Genomic DNA, 27,937 nt, shown 5'->3' with positions numbered 1-27,937 from the left:
AGCATTAGCTGTGTGTTGCTGAATACAGGTGGCTTTCTATATTTACAGGATCAGCACTGCATATTCAGCTAACCACTGTGAATAAAAATATTTGAAAAATATTATATCATTGAAATATGTAAACTTTTACCTTGTCATCACTCCTTAAATGGTACATCATAACAATTATATATAGTGTAACAGCATGCATTCTATTAGATACTATACATACCCTAGAGATCATTTAAAGTATGAGGAGGATGTGCATAGGTAATATGCAAATACTAAGCCATTTTATATAAGGAACTTGAGCACTTGTGGGTTTTAGTTCCTGTGAGAGTCTTGTAATCAATTCCCCAAACATACAGAGGGACCACTTGATTATTGTTAATAATTTATGTCAATTTAAGATGATAGAATTGAGGGTTCTTAGAATGGGAAGAAACCTTTTAGATTGTATAGCCCTAGCGTGGTGAATTGTAAAGCAGTCACATGGATGGCTACCCATGTTATGTCTGTAGTCTTGCAAGCACGCAAGGTTACTGCCCTGGGAGAGCTCTTCTCCATGTAGCGCTGGTTTCTGTGCCACTGGTCCTTGTCCTTCTCTCCAGGGGTCCAAGAAGCAACTCCAGCCCCATTCCCCAGATGCAGCACTTACATTTTAGGTCTTCCTGTCCCTGGATCCCCAACCACAATGCAAATTAGCATCTCCACCTCTTTAGTTATGCTCTTTCAGGTAAGGGCTGGCTTTTTAATGTCTCTCTTTGAACTGCATGGTACAATGTTTGCTTCCTGTGGCAGTAGCAAAGGATAATTTCAGAATCTTTTGGCAGTTGTATTCAGGTTTTGAAGTTGGAATTCTGCAGTAAATAAGACTAGAAAGTATCAGTTGGCTGCCTATAGTCTTAGCAGGAAGCGGAGATACGAGGATCACAGTTCAAAGCCAGCCTGGACATGAGATTTCTCTCCAGTTAACCTCCAAAAAGCCAGAACTGGAGCTGTGGCTCAAGTGTTAGAGCACCGGACTTGAGTGAAAAAGCGGAGAGAGCACTCAAGCCTAAAGTTCAACTTGAGTACTGGTGCGTGCACACGCACACACGCACGTGCACACACACACACACAAATAGAAAATACCCCAAATAATTCATGAGCTTACCATGTAACACCAGTCTTCTGTGAGTTACTTTGGTTGACCTCAGAAAGATGAGGCAAAAATTGTTACCAGGACTCCTGATTTGAGGAAAAGAAAAATGAGGCCCAGGAGTGTCTGACTTTGCCTCAGGACACCTAGATGAAAGGGTGCAAGGCCACTGCCCTCACCACACACACAGCTTGGTGATTCCTGGCCCTGCCCTCACCTCCAGGGCCGCCGCTGCCTGATGACATGCCTCAGGCTTTCTGGAGCCCAAGCTAGCTCTCCTTTCCTTTCCCTTCCTTTCTCTCTTCCTTTTTCCTTTCCCCTTTCCTTCCCTCCCTCCCTCCCTCCCTCCCTCCCTCCCTTCCTCCCTCCCTTCTTTCCTTCCTTTTTATTTATTTATTTAATTTATTTTTTTGGGGTCTGGTCGTGGGGCCTGAACTCTGGCCTGGGCGCTGTCCCTCAGCTCTTCAGCTCAAGGCGAGCGCTCTACCACTTGAGCCACAGCGCCACTTCCAGTTTCTTGGTGGTTTATTGGAGATAATCTCATGGGCTTTCCTGCCGGGGCTGGCTTTGAACCTTGATCCTCAGATCTCAGCCTCCTGAGTAGCTGATTACAGGCATGAGCCACTGGCGCCCGGCTGCTACATTTATTTTTTTTTGTTTTTGTTAGGGTTATATCACAATCAAATAAGACAGGTCTCTGCCAGTGTCAGGGTCATTCATTACTACCTGGGAGTAACTTGGGTATCTTTCTGAAAGTAGTGCTAAGGTGCATCCACTGCCAGGGGAATCTGTGTAAAGAGGAGTGGTATGATGGGGAATCTGTATCTGTTTTCCTTCACTCTTTCTGTTGTTCCAATCCCAACAAAGCATCTGCTGAGACCATCACTTTTCTGTTTGGTGGGATTCAGAGACAGGGAGTCCTGTGTCACTCAGACTGAATCCAAGATGCTGCCTTCTGACTTTCAAGTTGCAGGTTGTAGCAGGTTAGACTGTAAGTGAGGCTCCATGAGAAAGGTTCTGCGCAATGTCTGGGAGAGGCTGCTCAGCAAAGGCCCTTCTTGCTGTTCTCTCTGCAGGTTGGTGAATTCTGGCCTTACATCAGCTTGCTGTTCAGCTCTGTCTTCTGCACTCCAAGCTAACCACAACCTCACACACCTTTACCTTCGAGGCAACGCCCTTGGAGACGGAGGACTCAAGCTACTGTGTGAAGGGCTCTTGCACCCTGACTGCAAGCTTCAGATGTTGGAGTGAGTCATGATGGGGATATGTGGTGGAAAAGTAGAGTTCTGTGGGGAGCAATCCTGAGACAATCTCTAGCTCAGGTGGTGTCCTAGGGTTTGGCTTATTCCAGGATCATGGTACGAGGTGGAACTTTGTAGACAGGAAGTTGGCTTCCTGTCACCACAATCCTCTGTACCACAGAAAAGCAGAATTGGTATGGCCTGCACGTGTTTGGAGAAGACAGCATTTGGGATAAATCAGTTGCTAATTAAGTTGACGTGCGCAATCCAGTGCACTTGGAAAAGGCCTTCCCATCTAAAGAGAAAAATAACTACTGGCCTGTACACCTGCTAGTTAATCTCATTTTTTTTTTTTTGGTGTTGGAAATAGTACAGGTTAAAATCTTAGGGCCTTGGGGAATGGCTAAAAGGTGTTTTCTTTAAATCACTGTTTCTTGCAGATTAGACAACTGCAGCCTCACTTCACACAGCTGCTGGGATCTTTCTACAATCCTGACCTCCAATAGGAGCCTCCGGAAGCTGAGCCTAGGCAATAACGACCTTGGAGATCTGGGGGTCATGATGCTCTGTGAGGTCCTGAAGCAGCAGGGCTGCCTCTTGCAGAGTTTGCAGTAAGTGGGCTCCCGCAGCTTGGTGGGTAGGAGTTCAAGGGAGTTGGAAAGTTGCAGCATTCAGGTTTTCTCTAGATTCATTTGTACCTAGGGTTGGGCTGGGCTGGAGCCAGTTATTTCAGATTTTTTAAAGAAATATTTATTTATTAAAGAATTTTATTGGAAATGTGATGCACAGAGGAGTTACAGTTACATAGATAAGGTCATGAATGCATTTCTTTTTTTTTTATTGTGAAAATACTGTACAGAGAGGTTACAATTACATGGGCAAGATAGTGAGTACATTTCTTATCAAGGATTGTAGCCTCCTCCTTTGTTTACCCTTCCCATCCCTTCGCATCCTCCCTCCCCACCCAATCCTCCCCCCCCAAGTTGTAAAGTTCGTTTTTGACATGACAACTTGTACTTCTCATTGTTGCAACAGGTCCACCTGTGTCCTTATTTAAACGACTTGTTTTTCCCCTTCCCCTCCACAGATTATACCGACATCAAATACAGTGAAAGCAGGGGTTATACTGTGGGGGAGGGATGAATGCATTTCTTTTTGAACAGTGTTATCCCCTCCCTCATTTTCACCTGTTCTCCCCCACCCCCATTGCAGATTTTTAAAAATTGAGCAAATAGGAAATGAGATGAATGTTCAACACCATTCACATATTTAGAATAATCTAGACTCAGCCATGCCCTGGTGGCTCATGCCTGTATTTCTAGCAGCTCAGGATCAGTAAATGAGATTTGAGGATTTTAGTTTCAAGCTAGCATTAGACGAGAAAGTCTGTGAGACTTTTATCTCCAATTAATCACCAAAAAGCATAAGTGGAGGTGTGGCTCAAGCAGTAGAGTGTCAACGTTGAGTGGGAAATCTAGGGGACAGCATTCAGGCCTCAAATCCAAGCACCAGACTGGTAACACACACACAAAGATTCAATTGCCTGTGAAAAGTCTAGAAAGAAACACTATTTTATTTATGCTCTTTACAGAACTAATTTATGATTCACTTTAAAGGGCTTCACTTAATGTGAATATTGCTCTCATTTCTGAGGGTTTCTAAATAGTAACAGAGTGCTCGAGAAACAGAAGTTCAGCAGCAGTGACTGCTTCTTCTCTGCCCTCAGTGCAGTCTCACTACCGCCCTAGTAAGAAACTTCTATGAGTCTCATGACTTCTGTCAGCCACGACTGACGCATTTCCTACCGAAGAAATTTCTATTGCTCGCCTGCATGTTCACTCTCCTTGGATTTTATTTCTGGTCTTTCCACTGTGGTGTTTAATGGCCTCCCAAACTTTTTGTGTTCAAACCCTAACTCATGCTATTCTCTCCTGTCTGAGGCTTGCTGCTTCCTCATAATTGCTCAGGGCAAAACCATCCTGGTTTTGTTTTGGACATCTCTTTTCCTTATACACACTCCGGATCCACCAGCATGCCCTGTCAGCCCTGCTTTCACAGAGTGCTCACTCTCAGGTACCGCCATGTCTTGTCTGGACGGTAGTGGAAGCCTCCTCACAGACCACCAATGCTAGAGTTCTTCCTGTAGTAGTTGAAAGCTGAGTGAGATCACGTCGCTTCCGACAACACCCTCCAGTGAAGCAAGAGCTTCAGACTCACGGTGGCTGCTGAGATCGCGGGCAAGTGTAGGAGTGAGCCCTGCTTCTCATTCTATCATAGTGGTCTGTGAAAAAACACAGTCAGCTCTGGGCCATTGCACGTGCTGTTGCCTCTGTGTGAACCTCTCTCTCCTTCAACATCCATTTGTCTTGTTCCCACATATCCCGAAGTCATCTGCTCACTGGTCTTCTCATTGAGGCTGTTTTTCACTGGCCTACAGAAGACAGGAGCCCAGCACCCCTTTCTCCTCTTTTCTCACTTCCCCGTAGATCATCATCATATGCGCTGTTCCACTTTCTTTCTTTCTTTCTTTCTTTCTTTCTTTCTTTCTTTCTTTCTTTCTTTCTTTCTTTCTTTCTTTCTTTCTCTTTCTCTTTCTTTCTTTCTTTCTTTCTTTCTTTCTTTCTTTCTTTCTTTCTTTCTTTCTTTCTTTCTTTCTCTCTCTCTCTCTCCCTCCCTCCCCCTCCCTCCCTCCCTCCCCCTCCCTCTCTCCCCCTCTCCCTCCCTCCCTCCCTCCCTCTCTCTCTTTCTCTCTCTCCCTTCCTTCCTTCCTTCCTTCCTTCCTTCCTTCCTTCCTTCCTTCCTTTCTTTCTTTCTTTCTTTCTTTCTTTCTTTCTTTCTTTCTTTCTTTCTTTCTTTCTTTCTTTCTTTCTCTCTTTCTTTCTTTCTTTCTTTGTGGGGATTGAACTCTGGGCCTGGGCCCTGTCCCTGCGCTCTTCAGCTCAAGGCAAATACTCTACTGCTTAAGTCACAACACCACTTCCGGTTTTCTAGTGGTTAATTGGAGATAAGAGTCTCATGGACTTTTTTGCCTGGGCTGGCTTTGAACTGAGATCCTCAGATCTCAGCCTCCTGAGTAGCTAGGATTACAGGCGTGAGCCACTGGCACCCGGCCACATGAGGATTCTTTATACCATCTTCTCTACTTTTACTTCTGTTTGAAAGGTTTTCCATCATGAAGGTTTATAATATAACAAGCCAGATGTGGTGACACACTTGTATCACAGCTATTCAGGGTGCTGAGGCAAGATGCCAAGAGTTCATGGCTATCATGAGCAGCATAGTGAGACCCCCATTTCAGAAAGAACAGTTCAAACATGACCTTGGACATGTAGTGTAGCTTTTCAGAGCACACAGTATGTAGATAAGGGAGGAGAAGAGGCCCGATTTTAAGGCCAACAGCTGTTTTCTGAAGAGGATAACCTAAGGCTTTCTATTTGTTTTTACAGGTTGTGTGAAATGTATTTCAATTATGAGACAAAGCGTGCCTTAGAAGCACTTCAGGAAGAAAAGCCAGAGTTGACCCTTGTCTTTGAGCCTTCTTGGTAGGCATGGATGGAGACGTGCCAGTTGCTGGTATTTCTTGCATACAAGCCTGAGGTGGGGCGAGCCCCTCTCCATTGGTTCTCTTGGCCCAGTGTCACAACACAAAGGCTTACTGATGGTGCCTTGTATGGGGCACTTAGAGGCCTCCTTGACTCCTGGGTAAAGACACCGGGGATGGGAATGCACCCAGAGCTGCAGCTGGAAGGTGCTCATTCTTGGTGACCTCATGTAACTAACTTACTCAGCAAAACACCTTTCCCACTCTTTACTCTCCCTGTCTCTTCTCCCTTCTTTATTTACTGCACACATCTCACTCTGGCTATCTACTAACTGACCATAATACAGAGCTAGGTCATGTGGCAGCTACTTATTTATTTAAAATTTTTTGTAACAATTATATTGTTGAATAAAAAATAATGGATGCTTATTTTAGCTACTTACAAATTTGAGAATACGTAAACATCTCTTGTATTTATCAAGGTAAATTATTTCCTTAAATAAAAATGCCTACAAATCTTTTTTTTTTTTTTTTTCCGGTCAGCCGTGGGGCTTGAACTCTGGGCCTGGGCACTGTCCCTGCGCTCTTCAGCTCAAGGCGAGCACTCTACCACTTGAGCCACAGCGCCACTTCCGGTTTTCTAGTGGTTTATTGGAGATAAGAGTCTCACGGACTTTGTTGCCCGGGCTGGCTTTGAACCACAATCCTCAGATCTCAGCCTCCCGAGTAGCTGGGATTACAGGCATGAGCCACCGGCGCCTGGGTTGCCTACAAATCTTTTACATGATTTAAACTTCTAAAGATAGATTGCTCTATACATTTTGGAAACCTCTTTGTTATGCTTAATGGGAAAAAATGAGTTATTTTCCACTAATGCTGATGGGTAGAATTCTACTAGCACAGAGGGACATAGTACTCAAGAGAAGGCTTTAAAATAGCAGATCCTATATCCACCAAGAGGAATATTCTGTAGAAAGTGAGTCTTGCCTTCAGTTGGTAACAACTTATTTTGGATTTATCCCAAATAAAGTAGAAGAAAAAAAGTAGAAATGAAGAATAGTTTATCTTTCATACTCCATATAGCATTAAATCACAAATAAATAGCAATTAATTGCTTCTGTACAAATTGATAACTTTCAAGTACATGGCTTCACTTAGGGTGGAGATACAGCTTTCCCTGTCCAGTGAACCATCTAAATCTTTGCTTAAAAAGTAGAGCCATAAAGTGTTGATGTAATAAGAAGCATAAGCAAGAATATAAATCAAGGCCAGGGGTGGTAACTGGCACTTGGAATTCTTGATACACAGGAGACAGATATGGGAAGGATGATAGTTTAAAGAAAGTCTGCACAAAAAGTTGGCAAGGTCTCATCTCAACCAATAAAGTACACACAGTGGTGTGTACATGTAAGGCATAAATAGAAGACTCCTGCTGCAGGCTGGTCTGGGAAAAAATACGAGATCCAAATTGAAAAAGAACTAAAGCCAAGGTCTGGATATATGGGGCTGGGAATGTGGCTCAGTGGTAGAGTGCTTGCCTAGCATGCATGAAGCCCTGGGTTCAATTCCTCAGTACCACATGCACAGAAAAAGCCAGAAGTGGTGCTGTGACTCAAGTGGTAGGGTGCTAGCCTTGAGCAAAAGCAGCTCAGGGACATCGCTCAGGCCCTGAGTTCAAGCCCCTAGACTGGCAAAAAAAAAAAAAAAGTTTAGGTGTATGACTCAAATGATGAAGTGCCTGCCTAGTGATTGCTAGGCCCTGAGTGCTCGCTCTCTGTCTCTGTCCCTGTCTCTCTCTGTCTCTTTCTCTCTGTCTGTCTCTCGCTCTCTGTCTCTGTCTCTCTCTGTCTTTCCCGCTCTCTCTCGCTCTCTGTCTCTGCCTTTGTCTCTTTATCTGTCACTGTCTCTGTCTTTAAAGGTCTTTGTCTCTCTCTGTCTCTGCCTTTGTCTCTTTCTCTCTCTGTCTCTGTCTCTAACGGTCTCTCTCTCTCTCTCTCTCTCTCTCTTTCTCTCTCTCTCTCTCTGTCTCTCACACACATACACAGAGTGAACCAACATATCACTAAATATATTTTTCAGATAAGCTGACTTTCTTTAAATAGCAAGACTTTTTTGAGGGGAACTTTTTTTTTTTTTGCCAGTCCTGGGGCTTGAACTCAGGGTTGGGCACTGTTCCTGAGCTTCTTTTGCTCAAGGCTGGCACTCTACCTCTTGAGCTACAGGGCCACTCACTTCTGGTCTTTTCTGTGGATGTGGTACTGAGGAATTGAACCCAGGGTTTCATGTGTGCTAGGCAGGTGTTTTACCAAGCCAGATTTCCAGCCCTTGAGGGGGAACTTTGAAATTTACATTTTAGTGTCTAATCTGAGGGGTGTGTGTGTGTGTGTGTGTGTGTGTGTGTGTGTGTGTGTGTGTGTGTGTGTGTGTGTGTGTGTGTGTGTGTGTGTGTGTGTGTGTGTGTGTGTGTGTGTGTGTGTGTGTGTGTGTGTGTGTGTGTGACTGTTAGGCTCATTAGCAGCAACCCTGGATGAGGCCTTCTTTTTTTTTCTTTTTGTGCTGGTTATGGGGCTTAAACTCAGGGCCTTGTGCTCTCTCTCTCTCTCTCTCTCTCTCTCTCTCTCTCTCTCTCTCTCTCTCTCTCTCTCTCTCTCTCTCTGTCACTTGGCTGTTTCGCTTAAGGCTACCACTTGAGACATACCCCTACTTCTGGCTTTTTGCTGGTTAATTGGACATAGGAGGTGAGGATTTCTCTGCCTGGACTATCTTCAATCCATGATTTTTAGATCTCAGTTTTCTGAGTAGGTAGAATTACAAGCGTGAGCCATTTGTACCTGGCTCTGAGAGATTCTTACTGACAAAAGCCAGTGGTTCAAGTGGCAAAGTTAGCTGTGCTTGAAACAGCTGAGTGACAGCTTAATGCCTTGAAAAACATGAAATTAATGGGTTTCATTGTAACAGCTTTGTGCATGCATATACTGCAGATTGATCATATTTATTCCCATCTCCCTCTCTTACCCCTCCCCCCATTCCCATCCCCTTTCTCTTCCCCAATAGTTGCCACTCCACTTGAGAGTGGACATGAATATCTCCCATAAACTTTGTGTCGGTCCTGGGTCTTGAACCGGGCCTGGCCACTGCCCCTCAGCTCTTCAGCTAAGGCTAGTGCTCTACTGCTTGAGCCACAGCGCCACTTCTGGTTTTTTGGAGATAAGAGTCTCATGGACTTTCTTGCCTGGGCTGGCTTTGAATTGTCATCCTCAGATCTCAGCCTCCTGAGTAGCTAGGATTACAGGCCTGAGCCACAGGTGCCCAGCTTTTTTTTTTTTTTTTTGGACAGGGTTTCATTGTGTTGTAAAGGCTGATCTTCAACTCTTCAGCTTAAGCTGTCCTTCTGCATTAGTCTCTCAACTAGCTTGGATTACAGGTACAGCACAGTGCTTGGCTGGTGTGTGTGTGTGTGTGTGTGTGTGTGTGTGTGTGTGTGTGTGTGTGTGTGTGTGTGTGTGTGTGTGTGTGTGTGTGTGTGTGTGTGTGTGTGTGTGTGTGTGTGTGTGTGTGTGTGTGTCCATGTATTAATGTAGTAGGAGGATACTTTGGAGGGGACTGTGCATGCACAAACATTCTACCACTAAACAAGGCCCCCAGCTCCACCACTTTATTTTGACTGGAACGTGAAATGAATGAATGTTAAATATCATAGTTTTGCTCTTAATTGGCAACATTTAATACTCATGATCAAGAAAGTTCAAAGAAGCCTGCTTATATTCGCAATAGAGGCCACTGTGTTTCCATGGTTTTCTTGGAGAAAAATAGTACATTTGAAGGAGTTCCTGAAGAACACACATTCTAACATTTATAGTTGTCAGTGATTCTTCTCAGTTTTTCTCAAATAATTATAAAAGCACAAATCACCCAAACCATATGCAATGTTTGAAGTTTTGGGTTTCATTATAAAAATCTACCTTTTTTCTGTCTACTACATACCAGTTTATCAGTTTATTAAGCATGCTTTAATTTACTTGCCAGTTGAATTATTTAGATATATCCTCATACAACTTTGAGTGCTGTTGAAGCTTCTGGGAAATTCATGGTGTTTCCCCTGTGGAATCACATAGCTCTGGTATTTAATATTTAAGTGATCCTCTTTTCTAGCTATCTCTGCCAGATGGCAAACCACACCAACACCAAATAACACAGACTAAACTGTTGATTACATCTCACCCTTTCGAGAATTAGGAATCGGCTAGATCTCAGCTGAGCAATTCTGCTCCTTGTCGTGTCTTCTGATGTCACTGGGTGGTATTGAACTGGTATTGACTAATCAGGAGACTCCAAAATGGCTGGCCAGGAGCTAGCTCATGGAGAGCTGCAGGTGGGGGCTCCCAGACGTGGCCTCCTTCACTGTCAGTCTTTGGGTTGACAGATTTCTTGGTGACTCAGGGATTTCAGACACAGTGTAACCAAGCAACTCACTATTTAACAGGAAGGAAATTAGATTCTACCTGTCACTGGAAGAAATAAGGAGAATTGAGGCTATCTCTGTAAACTAGCACATCTATTTTGAGAAACAGTTCTCAATAGTTTCAAATGTGCCCTAGAATTACATCATATCTGTATATTGATTTATGTACAGATCACCTTTTTCTAGGCCTCATGTTGTTTTGCTGTGATTTGAGTTGTGTGTTGGATCTGTGGCTTTGAGCCACTGTGCAGTGATTGCTGTATGGCAGTCCACTGGGAAAATCCTCTGTGTTCTTGGTACCTTATTGTTCTTATTGTTTTTTCACAATTCTTAAATAAGATCTTACAGAAACTTTGATATATACATATATAAATATATATATCATATATATATATAATGTCTCATTTCTGCCTTTACTGTGAGAAACTCTTATAAAATCTCACATACTTGTTGTTTTATGGGTTTGGTTAGGTTGATATTTGGCCTATATAAGGCAGCAGGGTGAAAACAAATAAACTAATTGTAAGTGGATCTTCAACATGGAAAAACAAAATGACAATATATGATGCTAGCGTCTGAGTCCAGTCCACTAAAGGGGGAGGGCTCCCGGGGCGGTCTGTGTTAGTCCCAGTTTCCTCTGCTACCACACTGGGTAGTGACTGGGCAATACTGCAGTCTCTAATAATCCAGTTCTCACATGAAAAGGGGAACAGTGATCACATCACAGACTGAGTCTTGAATAGTTGCTGCCAATAAATATGAGCATATTGTCTGCATCTTGGAAAATTCTTCAAATGTTAACTGTAATAATCACCTTGAACTGTTTTGGTTGGTTCTGAGGTTCAATCCGTGGGCCTTGAACACGCTAAACAAGTGCTGTTCCACAGTCACATGTACAGCCTTTCAAACTTTTATTTAAAGTTTTATTGTTTAAGCCAGGCACCAATGGTTCATGCCTGTAAACAGAGTTAGTCTGGAGACTGAGATCTGAGGATGATGATTTGAAGCTAGCTTGGGCAGAAAACTCTGCAAACAATCTCTCTCTCGCTCGTTCGCTTGATCGCTCACTCGCTTTAACATTTATTTTTTGTCAGTCCTGGGGTTTGAATTTTGGACCTGGACATTGTCCCCTCAGCTCTTCAGCCACTGGAGCCACAGCGCTACTTCTGGTTTTCTGGTAGTTAATTAGAAATAAGAGTCTCACAGACTTTCCTGACCGGAATGGCTTTGAACCTCAATCCTCAGATCTCAGCCTCTTGAGTAGCTAGGATTATAGGCATGAACCACTGGCGCCCAGCTTCTTTTTGCTCAAGGCTAGCACTCTGCCACTTGAGCCACTGCACCATTTTTGGCTTTTTCTGTGTATGTGATACTGAGGAATCGAACCCAGGGTTTCATGCATGCTAGGCAAACACTCTACCATTAAGCCACATTCCCAGCCCAGTTTGCAGACTCTTATCTCCAGTTAATCACCAAAAAAGCCAGAACAGGAGCAGTGATTCAAGTGGTAGAGGGTTAACCTTGAGCAAAACAGCAAAGGGACAGTGCCCAGGTTCTGAGTTCAAGCCCCAGTACCTGTACACATACATAAAGTTTTATTGTCAGCATTGATTGTCTTTATAATTTGCGTTCTTAATTGGAACAGATAATTTTTACCATAAACTGTTTTTTTTTTTGTTTTTGTTTTTATTTTTTTTGTCAGCCATGGGTCTTGAACTCTGGGCCTGCCACAATGCCACTTCCTTGGAACAGACAAATTTTATAAGATAAGATAATAAATTTTATTTTTACCCATGGAACATAATATGGTATATTTATATTAGTTAGTACCCAGTCAGTTGTGAGAAAACCTTTTCTGGGAGGAAACTTGAATTACAGGAAAAAAAGATCATCTATGTTCACAAAAGAAAAAGAATCAATTTTATCTTCTTTTTTTTTTTTTTTGATCATGGGACTTGAAACCTGGGCTTGGGCGCTGTCCCTCAGCTCTTCAGCTCAAGGCAAGCGCTCTACCACTTGAGCCACAGCGCCACTTCCGGTTTTCTGGTGGTTTACTGGAGATAAGAGTCTCATGGAGGGGCTGGGAAGGTAGCTCAGTGGTAGAGTGCTTGCCTTGCATGCATGAGGCCCTGGGTTCGATTCCTCAGCACCAAATAAGCAAAAAGAAAAAAGCCGGAAGTGGCGCTGTGGCTCAAGTGGTAAAGCGCTAGCCTTGAGCTGAAGAGCTGAGGGACAGCGCCCAGGCCCAGAGTTCAGGCCCCACGACTGGATCCCCCACCCCCCCCCAAAAAAAAGAGTCTCATGGAGTTTCCTGCCTGGGCTGGCTTTGAACTGCGATCTTCAGCTCTCAGCCTCCTGAGTAGCTAGGATTACAGGCATGAGCACCAATGCCTGGTTTCAACTGATTCTTATAATATTTTGAAAATGTCATGTTAAATTCAGGGAGAGTAAATCTATGGAGAAAATTTACATGACTGCTTCCATTTCTCAATACACATACATAGGGACAATTGAAAAGGGAAAAGCTGCTTAGAAAGAGACAAATGGGTGGGGACAAAAGAAAAAATAAGAAGAGGAAAAATGAGAAAATCCAGAAAATTAGAAATGAAATAATTCAATAAACTGAGTGACTTAAATCTATGAAAATATATGACCTATTAGAACTATATGTTTAAGCTGGGTGCTGGTGGCTCACACCTGTAAACCTAGCTACTCAGGAGGCTGAGATCTGAATATTGCGGTTCAAAGCCAGCCCAGGCAGGAAAGTCTGTCAGACTCTTTTCTCCAATAAACCATCAGAAAACTGGAAGTGGTGCTGTGGCTCAAGTGGTAGAGCGCTAGCTTTGAGCTGAAGAGCTGAGGGACAGCGCCCAGGCCCAGAGTTCAGGTCCCACCACTGACCAAAGAAAAACAAACAAAAAACTACGTGTTTAGAACCAGGTTAACTTCAATGTTGGGTCTTGGACACTATGAGCACATGAGAGGTGAGATGTTTTGGGGATTTTCCAGGTTCTCAGATTTCTCAAAATGCTTGCTGCTTAGCTACTAATTCCATAAGTATAAGATGCTCACTTGAATAGGTGGTGATAGCCTCATCTCAGATCTTCACCATCTGCAGAGCTTCCAGATCCTTGCCAGGAGCCTTCTGAGAGCTCCCTTCACATCCTTATTCCTCAGAGTGTAGATGAAGGGATTCAGGGTGGGGGTGATTATGGAATAGAAGAGAGAGATAAACTTGCCCTGCTCCTGGGAGTATCTGGAGGGAGGCTGCAGGTACATGTAGATGGCAGGTAGGTAGAAGAGAGAGACCACCACCAGGTGGGAAGAACAAGTCCCAAAGGCCTTGTGCCTTCCCGTGGAGGACTGGATCCTGAGCACAGCTCGGGCAATGACGCCATAGGAGAGAAGGATGAGAGCTAGGGGGACAAGCACAAAGAAGCCCACCAGCACCGCTAGTGTCGTATCATTCACGGTCGTGTCAGCACAGGACAACTTGATCATGGCTGGCACCTCACAAAAGAAGTTGTTTAGCACCTGCCGCCCACAGAAGGGCAATTGTACAGTCAGAACCACTTGAACAAGAGAGTTGCCAAAGCCACTGAGCCAGGCCACAGCCACCAGCTGCTGGCAGAGAGAGCGGTGCATGATGATGGCATACCGGAGGGGCTCGCAGATGGCCACGTAGCGATCCAGGGCCATGGCGGCCAAGACAATGCATTCAGTGCACCCCAGCCAGTGGAAAATCGCATACTGCACTGTGCAGCCTCCGTAGCTGATGGTCTTCTCGGAGCTGCCCATGTTGAACAGCATCTGGGGTACCGTGGTGGTGGTATAGCAGAGGTCCAGGAAGGACAGGTGGCTGAGGAAGATGTACATGGGGCTGTGGAGTTGGGGATCCAGGCGGGACACCAGCATGATGGAAATGTTTCCCAACATTGCCAGAACGTAGGACACCAGGAGGACCACAAAGAGAGGCAGCTCCAGCCATGGTCGGTCAGAAACACCCAGAAGGATGAAGTCTGTCAGGGGACCCCCCGCGGTGCTGTGGTTGTCACTTCTCATGCCGAGGCATCTTCTGGTAGCGGTTAGGAGGCTCAAGCAAATAACTCGTGAGATAAATAGTGAAGCCTTTTTCTGGCGCCAGTGTCTTCCCTGTCTTCTTTCCAACCCTGTCTCACCTTCCCGACCTCTGTGAAGACACTGGGATGTGGAGCAGTCAGAAGCAAATCAGAACAGCAGCATGCAGTTCTTAGGTTTTCCTTTCTCTCTGATCTTAACTAAACCATGTAGTCTCTCAGAACTTCACTTTCTGCATCTGTTAAAATGAGGAAAACAAATCTGACTTCAGTGTCAGAATCTTGAAGATGGTTAAAGTCTTCATGTGATCCATACTACATGAGTAACAATTTTATTTTATTTTATTTTATTGGATCTGGTCGTGGGGCCTGAACTCTGGGCCTGGGCGCTGTCCCTCAGCTCTTCAGCTCAAGGCTAGTGCTCTACCACTTGAGCCACAGGACTAATTCCAGCTTTTTTCTTTTTTCTTATGTGGTGCTGAGTAATCGAACCCAGGGCCTCATGCATGCAAGGCAAGCACTCTACCACTGAGCCACCTTCCCAGCCCCAAGTAACAATTTTAAATAGTATTTCAACCTTGGCTTAATCCTGACCCCACCCCTGATGACCTTCTTTTTTTTTTTTTTTGTCGGTCGTGGGGCTTGAACTCTGGGCCTGGGCGTTGTCCCTCAGCTCTTCAGCTCAAGGTGAGCGCTCTACCACTTGAGCCACAGCGCCACTTCCGGTTTTCTGGTGGTTTATTGGAGATAGGAGTCTCACGGTCTTTCTTGCCCGGGCTGGCTTTGAACCGTGATCCTCAGATCTCAGCCTCCTGAGTAGCTAGGATTACAGGCGTGAGCCACCAGCGCCCGGCCCTGATGACCTTCTTTGATAAGGTCCTGGAGCATAAATTTCTTTTTTTGGTGCAGGTCCTGGGGTGCTGTCCCTCAACTTTTTCACTGAGAGCTGGCATTCTACCATTTGAGCCATACCTCTGCTTATGGCTTTTTGGTAGGTAATTGGAGGAAAGAGTCTCACAGACTTTCCTGCCTAGGCTGGGTTCAAATCTCAACCTCATGCATAGGTAAGATTACAGGCATGAGCCACCAGTGCCTGGTTTATAATTTTGTTTGTGTGTTTCTTCCCTTCTTCCTTCGTTCCTTCGTTCGTTCGTTCCTTCCTTCCTTCCTTCCCTTGTACCTTCTTTGTTTTCTTCTTTGTATTATTATTTTTATTATCTTATATTACTTATATATGGGGAATTTCATTGTTACATTTCTACACACATTTCCACTATAATCCAATCTCACGGTATCATTCTCTTTGTCCCCATCCCTCTTCCCTAAACAATTCCAGCAGGTTTTAATGTTCCATTTTCACAGTTGTACAAAATCTATTTTGACAGTATTCAACTTCCTTTATCTTCCTCGTTAGCTCAATGTTTTCCTACATTACCCATACACTAGTGGAATTTATTTTTCTTTCCTTGCTTACCCCTTTTTAATCACTGCTATCACTGAGTTTCTTTATGTGCTCCTTTCATATATATTTGAAATTTGTTACATGGTTACTCACCTCTTTCTATTTTTCTTTCCCTTCCCCTTCTCCTCTCAGTTTCATTTATGCTTTGTGTTTATCCATATAAATAATTATGTATATATTCCATATATATATATATATATATATATATATATATATATATACCATCTCATTAGAATGGATGCCATGAGGAAAACGACATCAAATGCTCATGAAGATGCAGAGAAACAGGAAACTTCATACACTTTTGTGTATCCAGTTTGGAAATCATTAGAGGTTTTTCAAAAGACTAAAAGTAGATCTTTCTTATGAACCTGTCATACCACTATTAAACATATATCCAAGGGAATGTAAATCTGTATACTAGAAAGACACCTGTGTTCATAATAAGCAATGTAATCAGCTGAGGCACCCAAAACAGATGAATGGATAAGCAAGATTGTATGTGTGTACATACATATATATATATATATATATATATATATATATATATATAATGTGCATATGTGTATATTATGAATTATTACACAACCATAAAGAAAAATGAAATTGTTTCATTTGCAGCAAAATGGATGCATTTGGAGAACATCATATTGAGTGAGACAAGCCAAGTCTAAAAAACAAAATGTTGTATGTTTTCACTCATATGTGAAAGCTAGGCCTAAAAGACATAGCTATTTATAAAGCATAGAATTTTGAACAAAGGAAGAAAACTCTTGCACAGTGTGGAAACTAACTCTAGAGGTTTAATAAAAAAATAAGATGGCCTTAGAAATTAGTCTAGTGCTAACAGTTGTCTCACGCTGAAGTGACATTTAGATTTCAGGTAGACTTTTTGCCAAGCAGCTGATCTCTTAGTGATAGAAAACAAGTGAATGTAACGTGTGGATACTGTCACTATCAAGACACCATAGCATTGCCTTCTGCTGGTTTGTGGCTTTGCTACAGAGCCCCTTTAGCTTCCAGCCTTCTACCTCAAGCCCTGCCCGTTCTAATGGGAGTACTGTGCTCTTTGATAAACCTGAAAATAAATCCTACATGCAAGTAATTTATGGAGCTTCCCTCCCACCCCCCAAATTGTTGACTTGGTGCTTTATCCACAGATTATAAGGCTTACAGAGATCTATTTCACTTAGAGGTTACAAAAAGCAGATTTTCATGAGTTGCTATCTTAAAGAACTCAGTTTAATGATTAAATGAAAGTGCCCCCTTTTCCTTCGGTAGTGTGAAGTACATACTGTTTGCTGTAATGTTCCCAATATTCTTGTGAATATTTCCCTCACTGTTATATCAAGAGTACTTAAGGAGATTAGCTTTACAAATTGAATTTTGTCCGTAGGTATTCAGGATTTTTTTCAACACATGCAAGCTACAAAGTGAGGCGTAGCACTTTTAGAAATTCCTTAATTTATTTTTGTGGTGGCCCTGGGGCTTGAACTCAGGGCCATGTGCTGTCCCTTAACTTTTATTTTTCAAGCCTGGTGTTCTGTCACTTGAGCCACAGCTCCATTTCTGGCTTTTTGTGGTTAATTGGAGAAAAGAGTCTTATGGACTTTCCTGCTCGGGCGGGCTGGCTTTGAACCACAATCCTCAGATCTCAACCTCATGGGCAGCTAGGATTACAGGCGTGAGCCACCGGCTTAAAGCCTACGTTTTATTACTTGGATTAGGGCCCAGGTCTGGGCTTATCCGCCTTCATGATGGTGAGATTGTGGTCCCCATGGGTGTCCTAGGTGGACAGAATGAGGTGGGTCTCTGGGCTGACTGGTTGTTGCTGACTCTGCAGTCTCTCAGGTGCCAATTTCAGCTCCTTGCCTCGAGGGCCTAACTTAGAGGGTCTTTGCTTTGTTTTTATTAATATTCATACTCATATTGATGGAGTTCAGTGCAATTCTCACACATGTATTGATAAAATCTATCACTGCTTTTCCACCTCCCCCCCACCACATCCTTCCCAATCTTTAATCTCACTGTACTTTCTGGTGGACCTTTTTTAGTTTCCTCATATGAAGAGAACAGGCAGTTATTTCTTGTGTGTATGTATGTTTGTGTGTGTGTTTGTATGTAATATTTCACTTTCCAAAGTTCTCTAGTTCTACCCATTTTGCCTCAGATTAAAAGACTTCATTTTTCTTTATGCCTGGCAAATACTTTATTATGTGTCTATTTACTTTATCCATTCATCCATGGGTGGATATCTTGGCTTATTTCACATTTTAGGTATAGTGTAGCAATAAATATTGGCATATATATATCTTGTTTACTTGTTTAATTTTTTAAGATATATATCCAGGAATATGATAGCTGGACCCTAGGCTAGTTTGGATCCTAGGCTAGGTCTATTTTTAGTTTTGTAATTAACTTCTATTCTGTCTATAATGGCTGTACAAATTTGCATGACCATGAACAGTGAGCTGAATGCTGGATCAGGTAAGGAAGGATTGCTTGCAGTGAACGTTAACTGGTGGCTCATACCTGTAATCTTAGTCACTCAGGAGACTAAGACCTGAAGAGCATCATTCAAAGACAGACTGGGCAGAAAAATCTGTGAGACTCTTACTTTCATTAACCAGCAAAACACTCAAGTGGTAGTAGTGGTGGAATGCTAGCTTGAGCAAAACAGCCAAGAAAGCTCATGAGGCCTTGAGATGACACACACGCACACACACACACACACACACACACACACACACACACACACACACACACACACAACGTCTCTGTCCACCCATGACCACCAGGCCTTGCAGCTGACACCCTGTGTGCAGTTATTTCTCTTGGTGCCTTGTTCAAGGCTATGTCCCTGCTGGGTTACTTGGCCTCCCCCTGCTTTCCCCACTACCCAGGTGGAGGCATTTTCCAGGAGGCAGGCTCCTTCCCAGGGCAAACATGGTAATCTCCATGCCTACCACTCTGGCTCTTTAATGATGTCCTTCCAGACGTTATTGCCAGCTGCCATCTCAGCAGGGCGTGCCAAACCCTCTCATGACGTGAATCGTCATGCACTGGATTCCAAGTTTGACCATGTTCTCCACTACGCACAGCTCTCTCAAGTCACTCTGACTCAAAGTAGTCAGATTGTTTCTAATAATGATGTATTTTTCATCCGCTCATACTCCTAGGCTACTGGTTCCGTCAGTGCAAGGCAGGCACGTACTGCCTGCATCTTCCTTCTGTTCTGTGTAGGGATGCCTATCTCAACCTCTTAGAGCTTTCTGGAATTCAACATGCTTGCCTACAGGTTTATAGGTTGGTTCTAACTGCCACATACAAGGGAGACCATGCAACCTTTGTCTGTCTGGGACTTACTTCACTTAATAAGCATGCCACCTACTCTACAACATGAGAAACAGAATCTAATTTACAGTACTACATTGAATTTTGGAAAGCAGCCCATGAGAGGATTCAGCTGAAAGGGTTTTATTGCTTTATTGGAAATTTTCTACATATCTTTATCTTTTCTCTGAAATTCTACTTAAGATTCTTGTCATCTAAGAAACCAGAAGGCCCTGGGCACCTGCCAAAGCCATACCTAGCGCACACCACAAGAGACTCAATCCTAGGGAGGAGGCCTGGGGAAGCCAGCGTTTTCCTTAACTGATGCCAGAGGTGCGTCCTCATCCTAGCAGCAGTGGGAAGTACAGGATGTACTTGCAGCCCTAATTCAATAGCATGCTCTTTATTAGACAGAGGTTCTGAATAAAATAAATCAAAACATTAGCTGACAGAATGAGAGATTCTAACAGTGAAATCTCAACTCTTGTCTTCAATACTTGTCTGCTAAAATAAAACAAAAGCTTTTTAAAAAAATCTGTCCTGGGGCTTGAACTCAGGATCTAAGCATTGAACCTCAGTTTTTGTGCTCAAGGCTAGTGCTCTACCACTTGAACCACAGCTTTACTTCCTGCATTAAAAAAGTCATTTGGAGTTTAGAGTCTCACAGACATTTCTGCTTGGGCTGGCTGAAAAAGCTTTTCACTACAACTTTGGCTTCTACATATAGTATTATTTGTGCAAAATAAATAGTCAAAGACTTCATGCAAGTCCCACTACTCCATATGAATTTTGTCCAGAGACAAGGATATCCATAGAGGATGTACTCTGATGGGCCCCTGGCTTCTACAGAGAACTCAGCTGAGAGATGAAGCTGCCTAAGGTGTGTCTGCTAGGAAGACGCACTCATTACACTTGTTGGTGCTCTGATCACTAGGACTTTGCCCTTACCTGACCTTGGCAGGTGTAGAGAACTCTTTCTAGAAGTTGAGTTGAATTTCCTTGCTGCAGTCATGCTGGGAAGATACAGGGCTTTCTGGGGTTTCCTGGGGCCCCGGGTCTGCAGATTTTCTCTAGCTTGTGCTGTAGACACTTGGAGATGGTGGAGCAGGTGAACACACTTATAGCGTGGATTGACTTCTGAGAAACACAACAAGCCATTCAGTGATCTGCTTCCTGCTCATTTCAAATTGTCCTCATGTTAAAGTTGACCTTATCAGCTGCACTGTTTCTAGGAGAGTTCTGCTCTTTTTCCCCAGACACTGAAAGTAAAAGCTTGTTCTCCACTGGCTGAGATGTTATCCCTGATGTTTTATTTAATTATTGTCTAAGGGGTTGCCTGATAATTGAGGCACTGTGTGAGCTTGAAGGACTTATAATTAATGAGTAGATCCTAGAAGACCAGAAGACCAGAGGAAATGGAGACACTAAAGTGCATCAGACTTTTTATTTTTAATTTTTTAAGGCTGGGAGCTGCACAGTTACCTCAGAGTGGCGTTTCTGTGTGTGGGTTAGGCAGTGCTTGAGGCCTGAACTGACTTCCAGCACCCAAGTAGATCACTGCAAAATTTGTAAGCCTCTGGGCCAACCACCTAGCTTTTCTGAGCCTCACTTTCATCATCTGGAAAATATAAGAAGAATTACTATATATTTGTGTGCACCAGTGCTGGGATTTGAACTCAGAGCCTTTCACTCTTGCTTAGCTTTATTTTTCTTTTATCTTTTTCTCTCCCCACCCCCCACAAACTGACCCTTTAAGCTCATGCCTGTAACCCTAGCTACTCAGGAGGCTGAGTCGTGAGGAATCACAGTTCTAAGTCAGGCCAGGCTTTTCCTGTGACTCATGTCCAATTAACTATGCCACCCAAAAATTCCAGAAGTGAAGCTCAGGGTCAGCTCCAAGGGCCTGAGTTCACGTGAGCACGCGTGTGCACACACACATATACACACAAAGCTGGCACTCTCACTTGAACTACAGATCTAATTCCAGCTTTTTTCTAGTTAATTGTAGATAAGAATCTTACAAACCTCTCTGCCCTTGCTGGCTCTGACCTGTGATCCATGTCAGCCTCCTGAGCTAGAATATCAGATGTGAGCCACCAGTGCCTGCCCTCCAAATTTGGCACTGGGGAGCAATGGGCTGGTGTTTGTAAAGCACTCAGAATGTTGGCAGGTACAGAGAATACCACGGTCAGCTGCCCGTTCCATTGGTTACATAGAAAGGGTAAAAATGTTATGGGCAGAGACCAGGCATAAAGAAGTGCAAATCCTTATTCCTGGGTGATCATTCCTGTGAATAAAGCCAGTGATAAAATCATCACGAGTAGAAGCATTTCAGATTCTTCTTTCCTCTCTAGGTTTGACTTGATCACTTCCTGCCGCTGGCTGTAGAGGCGAGGGAAGTCATGATGATGCAGGGGATGGGGCTCCATCTCATTTTCCTGCAGTTTTGTTTTTAAACTGGGCCTGGGCGCTATCCCTCAGCTCTTCAGCTCATGGCGAGTGCTCTACCACTTGAGCCACAGTGCCATTTCCAGTTTTCTGGTGGTTTATTGGAGATAAGAGTCTCACAGACATTCCTGCCTGGGCTGCCTTTGAACTGTGATCCTTAGGTCTCAGCCTCCTGAGTAGCTAGGATTATAGGTGTGTGAAGCTCCATTTTCTTAAGGAAAGATTTTTTTCACCTGTGATTTGAACTCAGAGCTTTGCATTTGCCTGGCTAGCTGGTGCTTCACCACTTGAGCCATGCCTCTAGCCATGTGTTTGGAGATGGAGTCTTGCAGACGTTTCTTGCTTGGGCTGGCTTTGAACTGCAACCCTCAGATCTCAGCCTCCTGAGCAGCTCAGATTACAGGTGTGAGCCCCCAGAATCAGGCTCACCTGGAAGTTTCATTTTTTGTAATGTCCTGTTGCTGCAGTGTTCATGAACTAATAGCAGAGATGAAGGGTTAGAGACTGAGAGGCGCTATCCAGGTGCTGAAAGAGCTGCTAGGTTTATCTCTAGGCTCACCACCATTCCTCCAGAGCATTCTACTCTCAACTTTAAAATCATACATATAATAGTGTACTTTTTATCATTATTTATGTGGTACTTTATTATTCTTTTGAAAAACTTTATTGTGTTGTAAAGATGCTGTACAGAGGGGTAAGGTAATGAGTACATTTCTTGTCCATCATTGTTATCCCCTCCTTTTTTCCTGCTATCCCTTCCCTCCCCCACCTCCTCCCAAATAGTGTACTTTTTATTATTTTATTATTTTTATTTTTTTGTTGGTTGTGGGGCTTGAACTCTGGGCTTGAGTGTTGTCCTTGAGCTCTTCAGTTCAAGGCGAGTGCTCTACCACTTGAGCCACAGCAGCACTTCCAGTTTTCTGGTGGTTAATTGCAGATGAGTCTCATGGACTTTCCTCCCTGGGCTGGCTTTGAACTGCGATCCTCAGATCTCAGTCTCCTGAGTAGCTAGGATTATAGGTGTGAGCCACCAGCGCCCGACTACTTTTTTATTTTTATTTTTATCATATTGGTGTTTGAACTCAGAACTTCATAATCCCTGAGCAGGCACTAGTCCTTTGGGTTATCTTTGAGACAGAGCCTTGAGCTTTTTGCCCTTGCTGGTCTTAGGCTATGTTTTACTGTGTGTCCTGGCAGCATCCCAGGGTAAGGTCAAGTATGGTATGTACTAAAGCTGCTGCCCCTGCCATTTTGTTCTCAATTAGTTCCAGTCTGCGAGGGTCCTGTCCAATGAGCTGCTGCCCCTCAGAGATATGCCCCTATTGGACTGAGAAGGTAGCTGAGTGGTAGAGTACTTGCCTAGCATGCTTGAAGCCCTGGGTTCGATCCCTCAGTACCGCATAAACAGACCAAGCTGGAAGTAGCACTGTGGCTCTAGTGGTAGAGTGCTAGCCTTGAGCAAAAGAAGCTCAGGGACAGCGCCCAGGCTCTGAGTTCAAGCCCCAGAACTGGCAGAAAAAGAGATATGCCCCTATGCCACTGATGGTATTCCCTCTGATCACACCCATTCATGGTCCACTGGGACCCGAGGGCAGGTACCTGGGTGAGAAGAGGTTTGTAACAGTGGCCAACAGTGCTCACCACTGTGGCTCACTGAGGCATTGGGCACAGGCATCTTGGGTGTGGGTGTGTTATGGAAATATTCAGCAGCCCTTTCCCTTACTCTAGTGGAGCTTGGCAGGAAGTTACTCACCTTCCGTGAACTTTGACACCAGTCTCTTCTCTAGTTTTCTCTCATGTGTCCACTTCAGTGTGGAGCAAACTTCTTGGTAGAAAACCTTTGGAGGCCTTGTCAATTCAGGTAGGGATCTGTTTATCTAGGGACTCTGTTCCTCTCTCTCCCTCTATCTTTTTTTGTTTTTGAATCACCCTCCCATTTTTTTATGGCTTCCCATCCATTCCATGAACATATTTCTCCTATGTCATATGGAAGTCAGTTTTACTTTTTATACCTCTTTCAGGAGGGGTTCTTAAATGAATTGCAACCTAATGTGTCTTTTCAGTATAGTGAGATAAAGGATTTTTGGGTTTTTGGATGGCAGCAGGTTTGATGGGGTTTTGCCAGTTTTTGCCTGGGACTGGCCTGGATCTAGGAAACTACTGATATCCGCCTTCTGAATAGGTGGGATTTCAGGCATGGTTCTCCAATGTGCACTTCTTGTAGATACTTTTTTTTTTAAGCACACTGATAAGTGGAATGTGATCATCACTATCATCTGTCTAGAATGCTTTCATCTTTAGGATTCAAAGTAGGCCTACAAACTATAAAATCTCAGGTTCCCTTCTCCATTGTTTTCTTGTCATTACTGTATATATTTCATAGTAATAGATTTTTATTTGTGGGGCTGGGAAGGTGGCTCAGTGGTAGAGCGCTTGTCTTGCATGCATGAGGCCCTGGGTTCGATTCCTCAGCACCACATAAGCAAAAAGAAAAAAGCCGGATGTGGCGCTGTGGCTCAAGTGGTAGAGTGCTAGCCTTGAGCTGAAAAGCTGAGGGACAGCGCCCAGGCCCAGAGTTCAAGCCCCACGACCGGACCCAAAAAAAAAATAAATAAAAATAGATTTTTATTTGTGATTTTAATATATTTCACCTAATTAATACCATCAAATTTCATCCATGCCATGGAATTGGTCAGAATTTCCAATATATTTATATTTACATTATTTATATTTAATCTTTAAGTAGTTGTAGAAAGGGGTTTCAATTTACCATCTATTCTTTGTGTGTGTGTGTGTGTGTGTGTGTGTGTGTGTGTGTGTGTGTGTGTGTGTGTTGGTGTGTTGGTTGTGGGGTTTGAACTCTGGGTCTGGGTGCTGTCCCTCAGCTCTTCAGCTTGAGTGCTCTACCACTTGAGCTACAGTGCCACTTCCAGTTTTTTGGTGGTTAATTGGAGATAAGAGTCTCATGGGCTTTCCTGCCCAGGCTGGCTTTGAACTGTGATCCTCAGATCTCAGCCTCCTGAGTAGCTAGGATTATAGGCATGAGCCACCGGTGCTTGGTTCATCTACTCTTAATTTTTATCTTTTGAGGATGGACCTTGCTGTCCTGGAACTTGAGATCCCCTGCCTCTGGCTTTTTTTTTTTTAATTTTATTTTTTTGTCTGTCATGGGCCTGAACTCTGGGCCTGGGCACTGTCTCTCAGCTCTTCAACTCAAGGCTAGCACTCTACCACTTGAGCCACAGCGCCACTTCTGGCTTTATCTGCTGATGTGGTGCTGAGGAATCAAACCCAGGGCCTCATGAACGCAAGGCAAGCACTCTACCACTGAGCCACCTTCCCATTCTGGCCTCTGACTTTTGAGTGCCTGGATTTTCTGAGTGGTTTACACGTCCAGCTTGTATTTCCCACCTTTTAAAAGCTGATTAACATTGTGTACTATTTGTATATCTCAAATATATGTATCAAAACATCACATAGTTTCTCATAAAGTACAAACATTTTTAGGTACTAACTATACAATATAAATAAATAAGAAAAATGAACAGTAGTTTAGTATGCATGTCTAGAGGAAGGACAGGTGCTCTTAGACTTAGAAAAGGTGAGGAGATCATGTGTTTGTCCCACTGTGATCAGAAGCAGGAAGACAATCAGCAAATGTCTGATAACTGGAAAACAGTCTAAGAACAATCCTGGCTCCTGCAAAATGAGCTCATGCTTTTCTGGAGACACATGGCCTGCTTTACGGGAAGGTTAGATGGGCTCCTGCTACCATGCTAGAAGCTGAGCTTGATGAGATTTACCACAACCTCTGGTCTAGGCTTCCTTGTTGAAGTCAGAGCCTTTAATCAGGTTCCAGAGTTCCAAGAATTCTACCAAACACGATGCTGACAGTGCAACTGTGGGCTATGTGGGAAGTGATGTCCTAGAGCTTCTTGTTCTGCCAGCTTCCTAGAATCCTCATCTGATCATAAGTTCCTGTCGTGCCATTTTGGGCCTTTCTTCATTTTTTGTTTTTTTTTTTTTTTTTTTTTTTTGTCTGTCGTGGGGCTTGAACTCTGGGCCTGGGCGCTGTCCCTCAGTTCTTCAGCTCAAGGTGCGCGCTCTACTGCTTGAGCCACAGCACCACTTCTGGTTTTCTAGTGGTTTATTGGAGATAAGAGTCTCACAGACTTTCCTTGCCCGGGCTGGCTTTGAACCGTGATCCTTCCTGAGTAGCTAGGATTATAGGCGTGAGCCACCGGCGCCCGGCTATACTTATTTTTTTCTGAAATGACTTGTCTGTATGGTCATGAATATGACATGACAAACATTATCTTCTTGTTTGCTTTTATACTATATGTAATCTCAACTTATGCCTAAACAGCTTAATAAGTTCTATTTTTCCTTTTTTCCTTTGGATTTTTGTTGGTCCATTTTACTTTTTTTCTTGGCACTGATATCTAGGCATATGTATGTATTCTATGTCCTAATCTTTCTTTTTTCTTCCAGTCCCCAGCAATCTCTGGGTTTCAGAGTTGTTCCTGAGCTCTGTGCTCAAGGCTAGCACACTATCTATCACTTGAGCCACAGCACCACTTCTAGCCTTTTGGTGGTTATCTGAAAATAAGACTCTCACAGGCTTTCCTGCCCAGGCTGGATTTGAACTGTGACCTTCAGAAACCAGTCTCTTGACAGGTGTGATTCACCAGCGCATGGCAGTCCTGATCATTATTTAGACCTGAAAAATATTGGGCTGATATTTAAGAAAACAATCTCCTCAATGCCTTTATTGTTTTGGGGGAAGCTTTGTTTTCACATTTTACATTAAGCTCACTCTTTCAGTAAGCAAAAAGGTAAAAAAAATTCTAGAGGAGGCAGGAATTCACATGTGCTCCTGCCTTACCTGGCCTCCCACTCTTTTACCTAGATGTTTTAGAAGAAAGCAGTGCGGAGAGTTAAAGAGTCAGCGATGGCAATGTTCAATTCCAAGTCCAAGATATCTCTTTTCAGAAGGCCTGGATTGAATGGTAGAGCAGCAGTTCTAAGAATGATCTAGGCAGGAGAGAGAATTTGTAGGCACTGAGAGGCCTCTTCAGTTCTGTTATTTGGATCCTCTAAGACCTGAGCAACAAGTGGGTAATTCAGGGACTAGGTTTGTGGATAGAATTCTAGAGGGACTTTTGCTTCTTCTAATTTGTTATTTTTGAGTCTTTTCTCCCTGGAGGAATTTGTTTGTGCCAGTTGTATGGATGAATCTGAAACAATGAAATTGTTGCTGGGTGCTGGAGGCTCATCATGCTTGTAAAGAGTAGCGCAAGCTAGTAAGGAGGCTGAAATATGAGAATTGCAGTTCTAAGCCAGCCAAGATAGAAATATCTGTGAGCCTCATCTCCAATTAATTATTTAAAAGCTTGAAGTGGAGGTAAGATTCAAGTGGTAGAGCACCAGGTTTGAGTGAAAATGCCAAGCAAGAGTGCAAGGCCCTGAGTTCAAACCCCAGTTTTGGTACCCACTAAAAAATTGAAATTATTATACAACAGATCTGAAATGGTATTTCATAGATCATTTTCATGGGCACCCATCAAAGACTGTTTATGGGGCAGAATGATATTAAGTATAGTGAAACTTTGTTTAGAAATTTCTTGGTAAGTTGCACATCAGGCAGTTCAAAAATAAGTATCACTTAAGAAGGTGATTGTGATGTTCTCTGTGGCTGGATTTTGAAGTTCTGGGAACAGAGGCAATATTATGTAATCTGAAAAATGGTATTTCACAATATTAGGATTCTTTTTTTTTTGGATCCGGTCATGGGGCCTGAACTCTGGGCCTGGACACTGTCCCTCAGCTCTTCAGCTCAAGGCTAGAGCTCTACCACTTGAGCCACAGTGCCATTTCCGGCTTTTTTCTTTTTGCTTATGTGGTGCTGAGGAATCGAACCCAGGGCCTCTGGCTTGCAAGGCAAGCACTCTACCACTGAGCCACCTTCCCAGCCCAATATTAGGATTCTTGAAATGCACTGCAAATATATTTGCAGTCTGCCTGAGATAGGGAAATGAAGAGGCAAAGAAAAGGAAAACAAGTAAAATGTTTAAAAAGACTCTTCACAAGCGACCTGAAGAGGACCACAAATAGTCCTATGGAAGAGCCCACTGGACCTGGAAGAAAATGTGCTACAGTGCCACTTACCACATCTGTTTTTGTAGAATAACAAATAATTCGATGCCCTCTAATTATTGACCCTCTGAGGTGACACAGCACAAGGGCAGGTCATA

The 27,937-nt window shown here is 43.5% G+C and overlaps 2 protein-coding genes across 8 annotated transcripts in view; one reads left to right on the top strand and one right to left on the bottom strand.

The window, feature by feature from the left end:
* Window positions 1-27,937, top strand: part of LOC138810725 (NACHT, LRR and PYD domains-containing protein 3-like) — an 89,578-nt gene that overhangs the window by 36,878 nt on the left and 24,763 nt on the right. For 6 of the 7 annotated variants that reach the window (XM_069997902.1, XM_069997900.1, XM_069997901.1 and 3 more), the window contains 3 exons: window positions 2,197-2,367; window positions 2,802-2,972; window positions 5,808-5,903. In XM_069997902.1, the coding sequence (XP_069854003.1) occupies window positions 2,197-2,367; window positions 2,802-2,972; window positions 5,808-5,903 (438 nt within the window). Of the gene's footprint in view, window positions 1-2,196; window positions 2,368-2,801; window positions 2,973-5,807; window positions 6,407-27,937 lie in introns of those variants that run through there. The other variant, XM_069997906.1, reaches the window with a different exon arrangement.
* On the bottom strand, window positions 13,467-14,441 carry LOC138810745 (olfactory receptor 2B11). Its single transcript, XM_069997947.1, has one exon. It carries the CDS (start codon window positions 14,424-14,426, stop codon window positions 13,470-13,472), a length of 957 nt encoding a protein of 318 aa, XP_069854048.1. The 5' UTR covers window positions 14,427-14,441; the 3' UTR covers window positions 13,467-13,469.

Source organism: Dipodomys merriami, unplaced genomic scaffold (assembly GCF_024711535.1).
Source record: "Dipodomys merriami isolate MVZ:Mamm:240054 unplaced genomic scaffold, mDipMer1.0.p SCAF_508, whole genome shotgun sequence".
In the NCBI taxonomy this organism is placed as follows: Eukaryota; Metazoa; Chordata; class Mammalia; order Rodentia; family Heteromyidae; genus Dipodomys; species Dipodomys merriami.
This window is presented reverse-complemented; position numbering and strand designations above follow the sequence as displayed.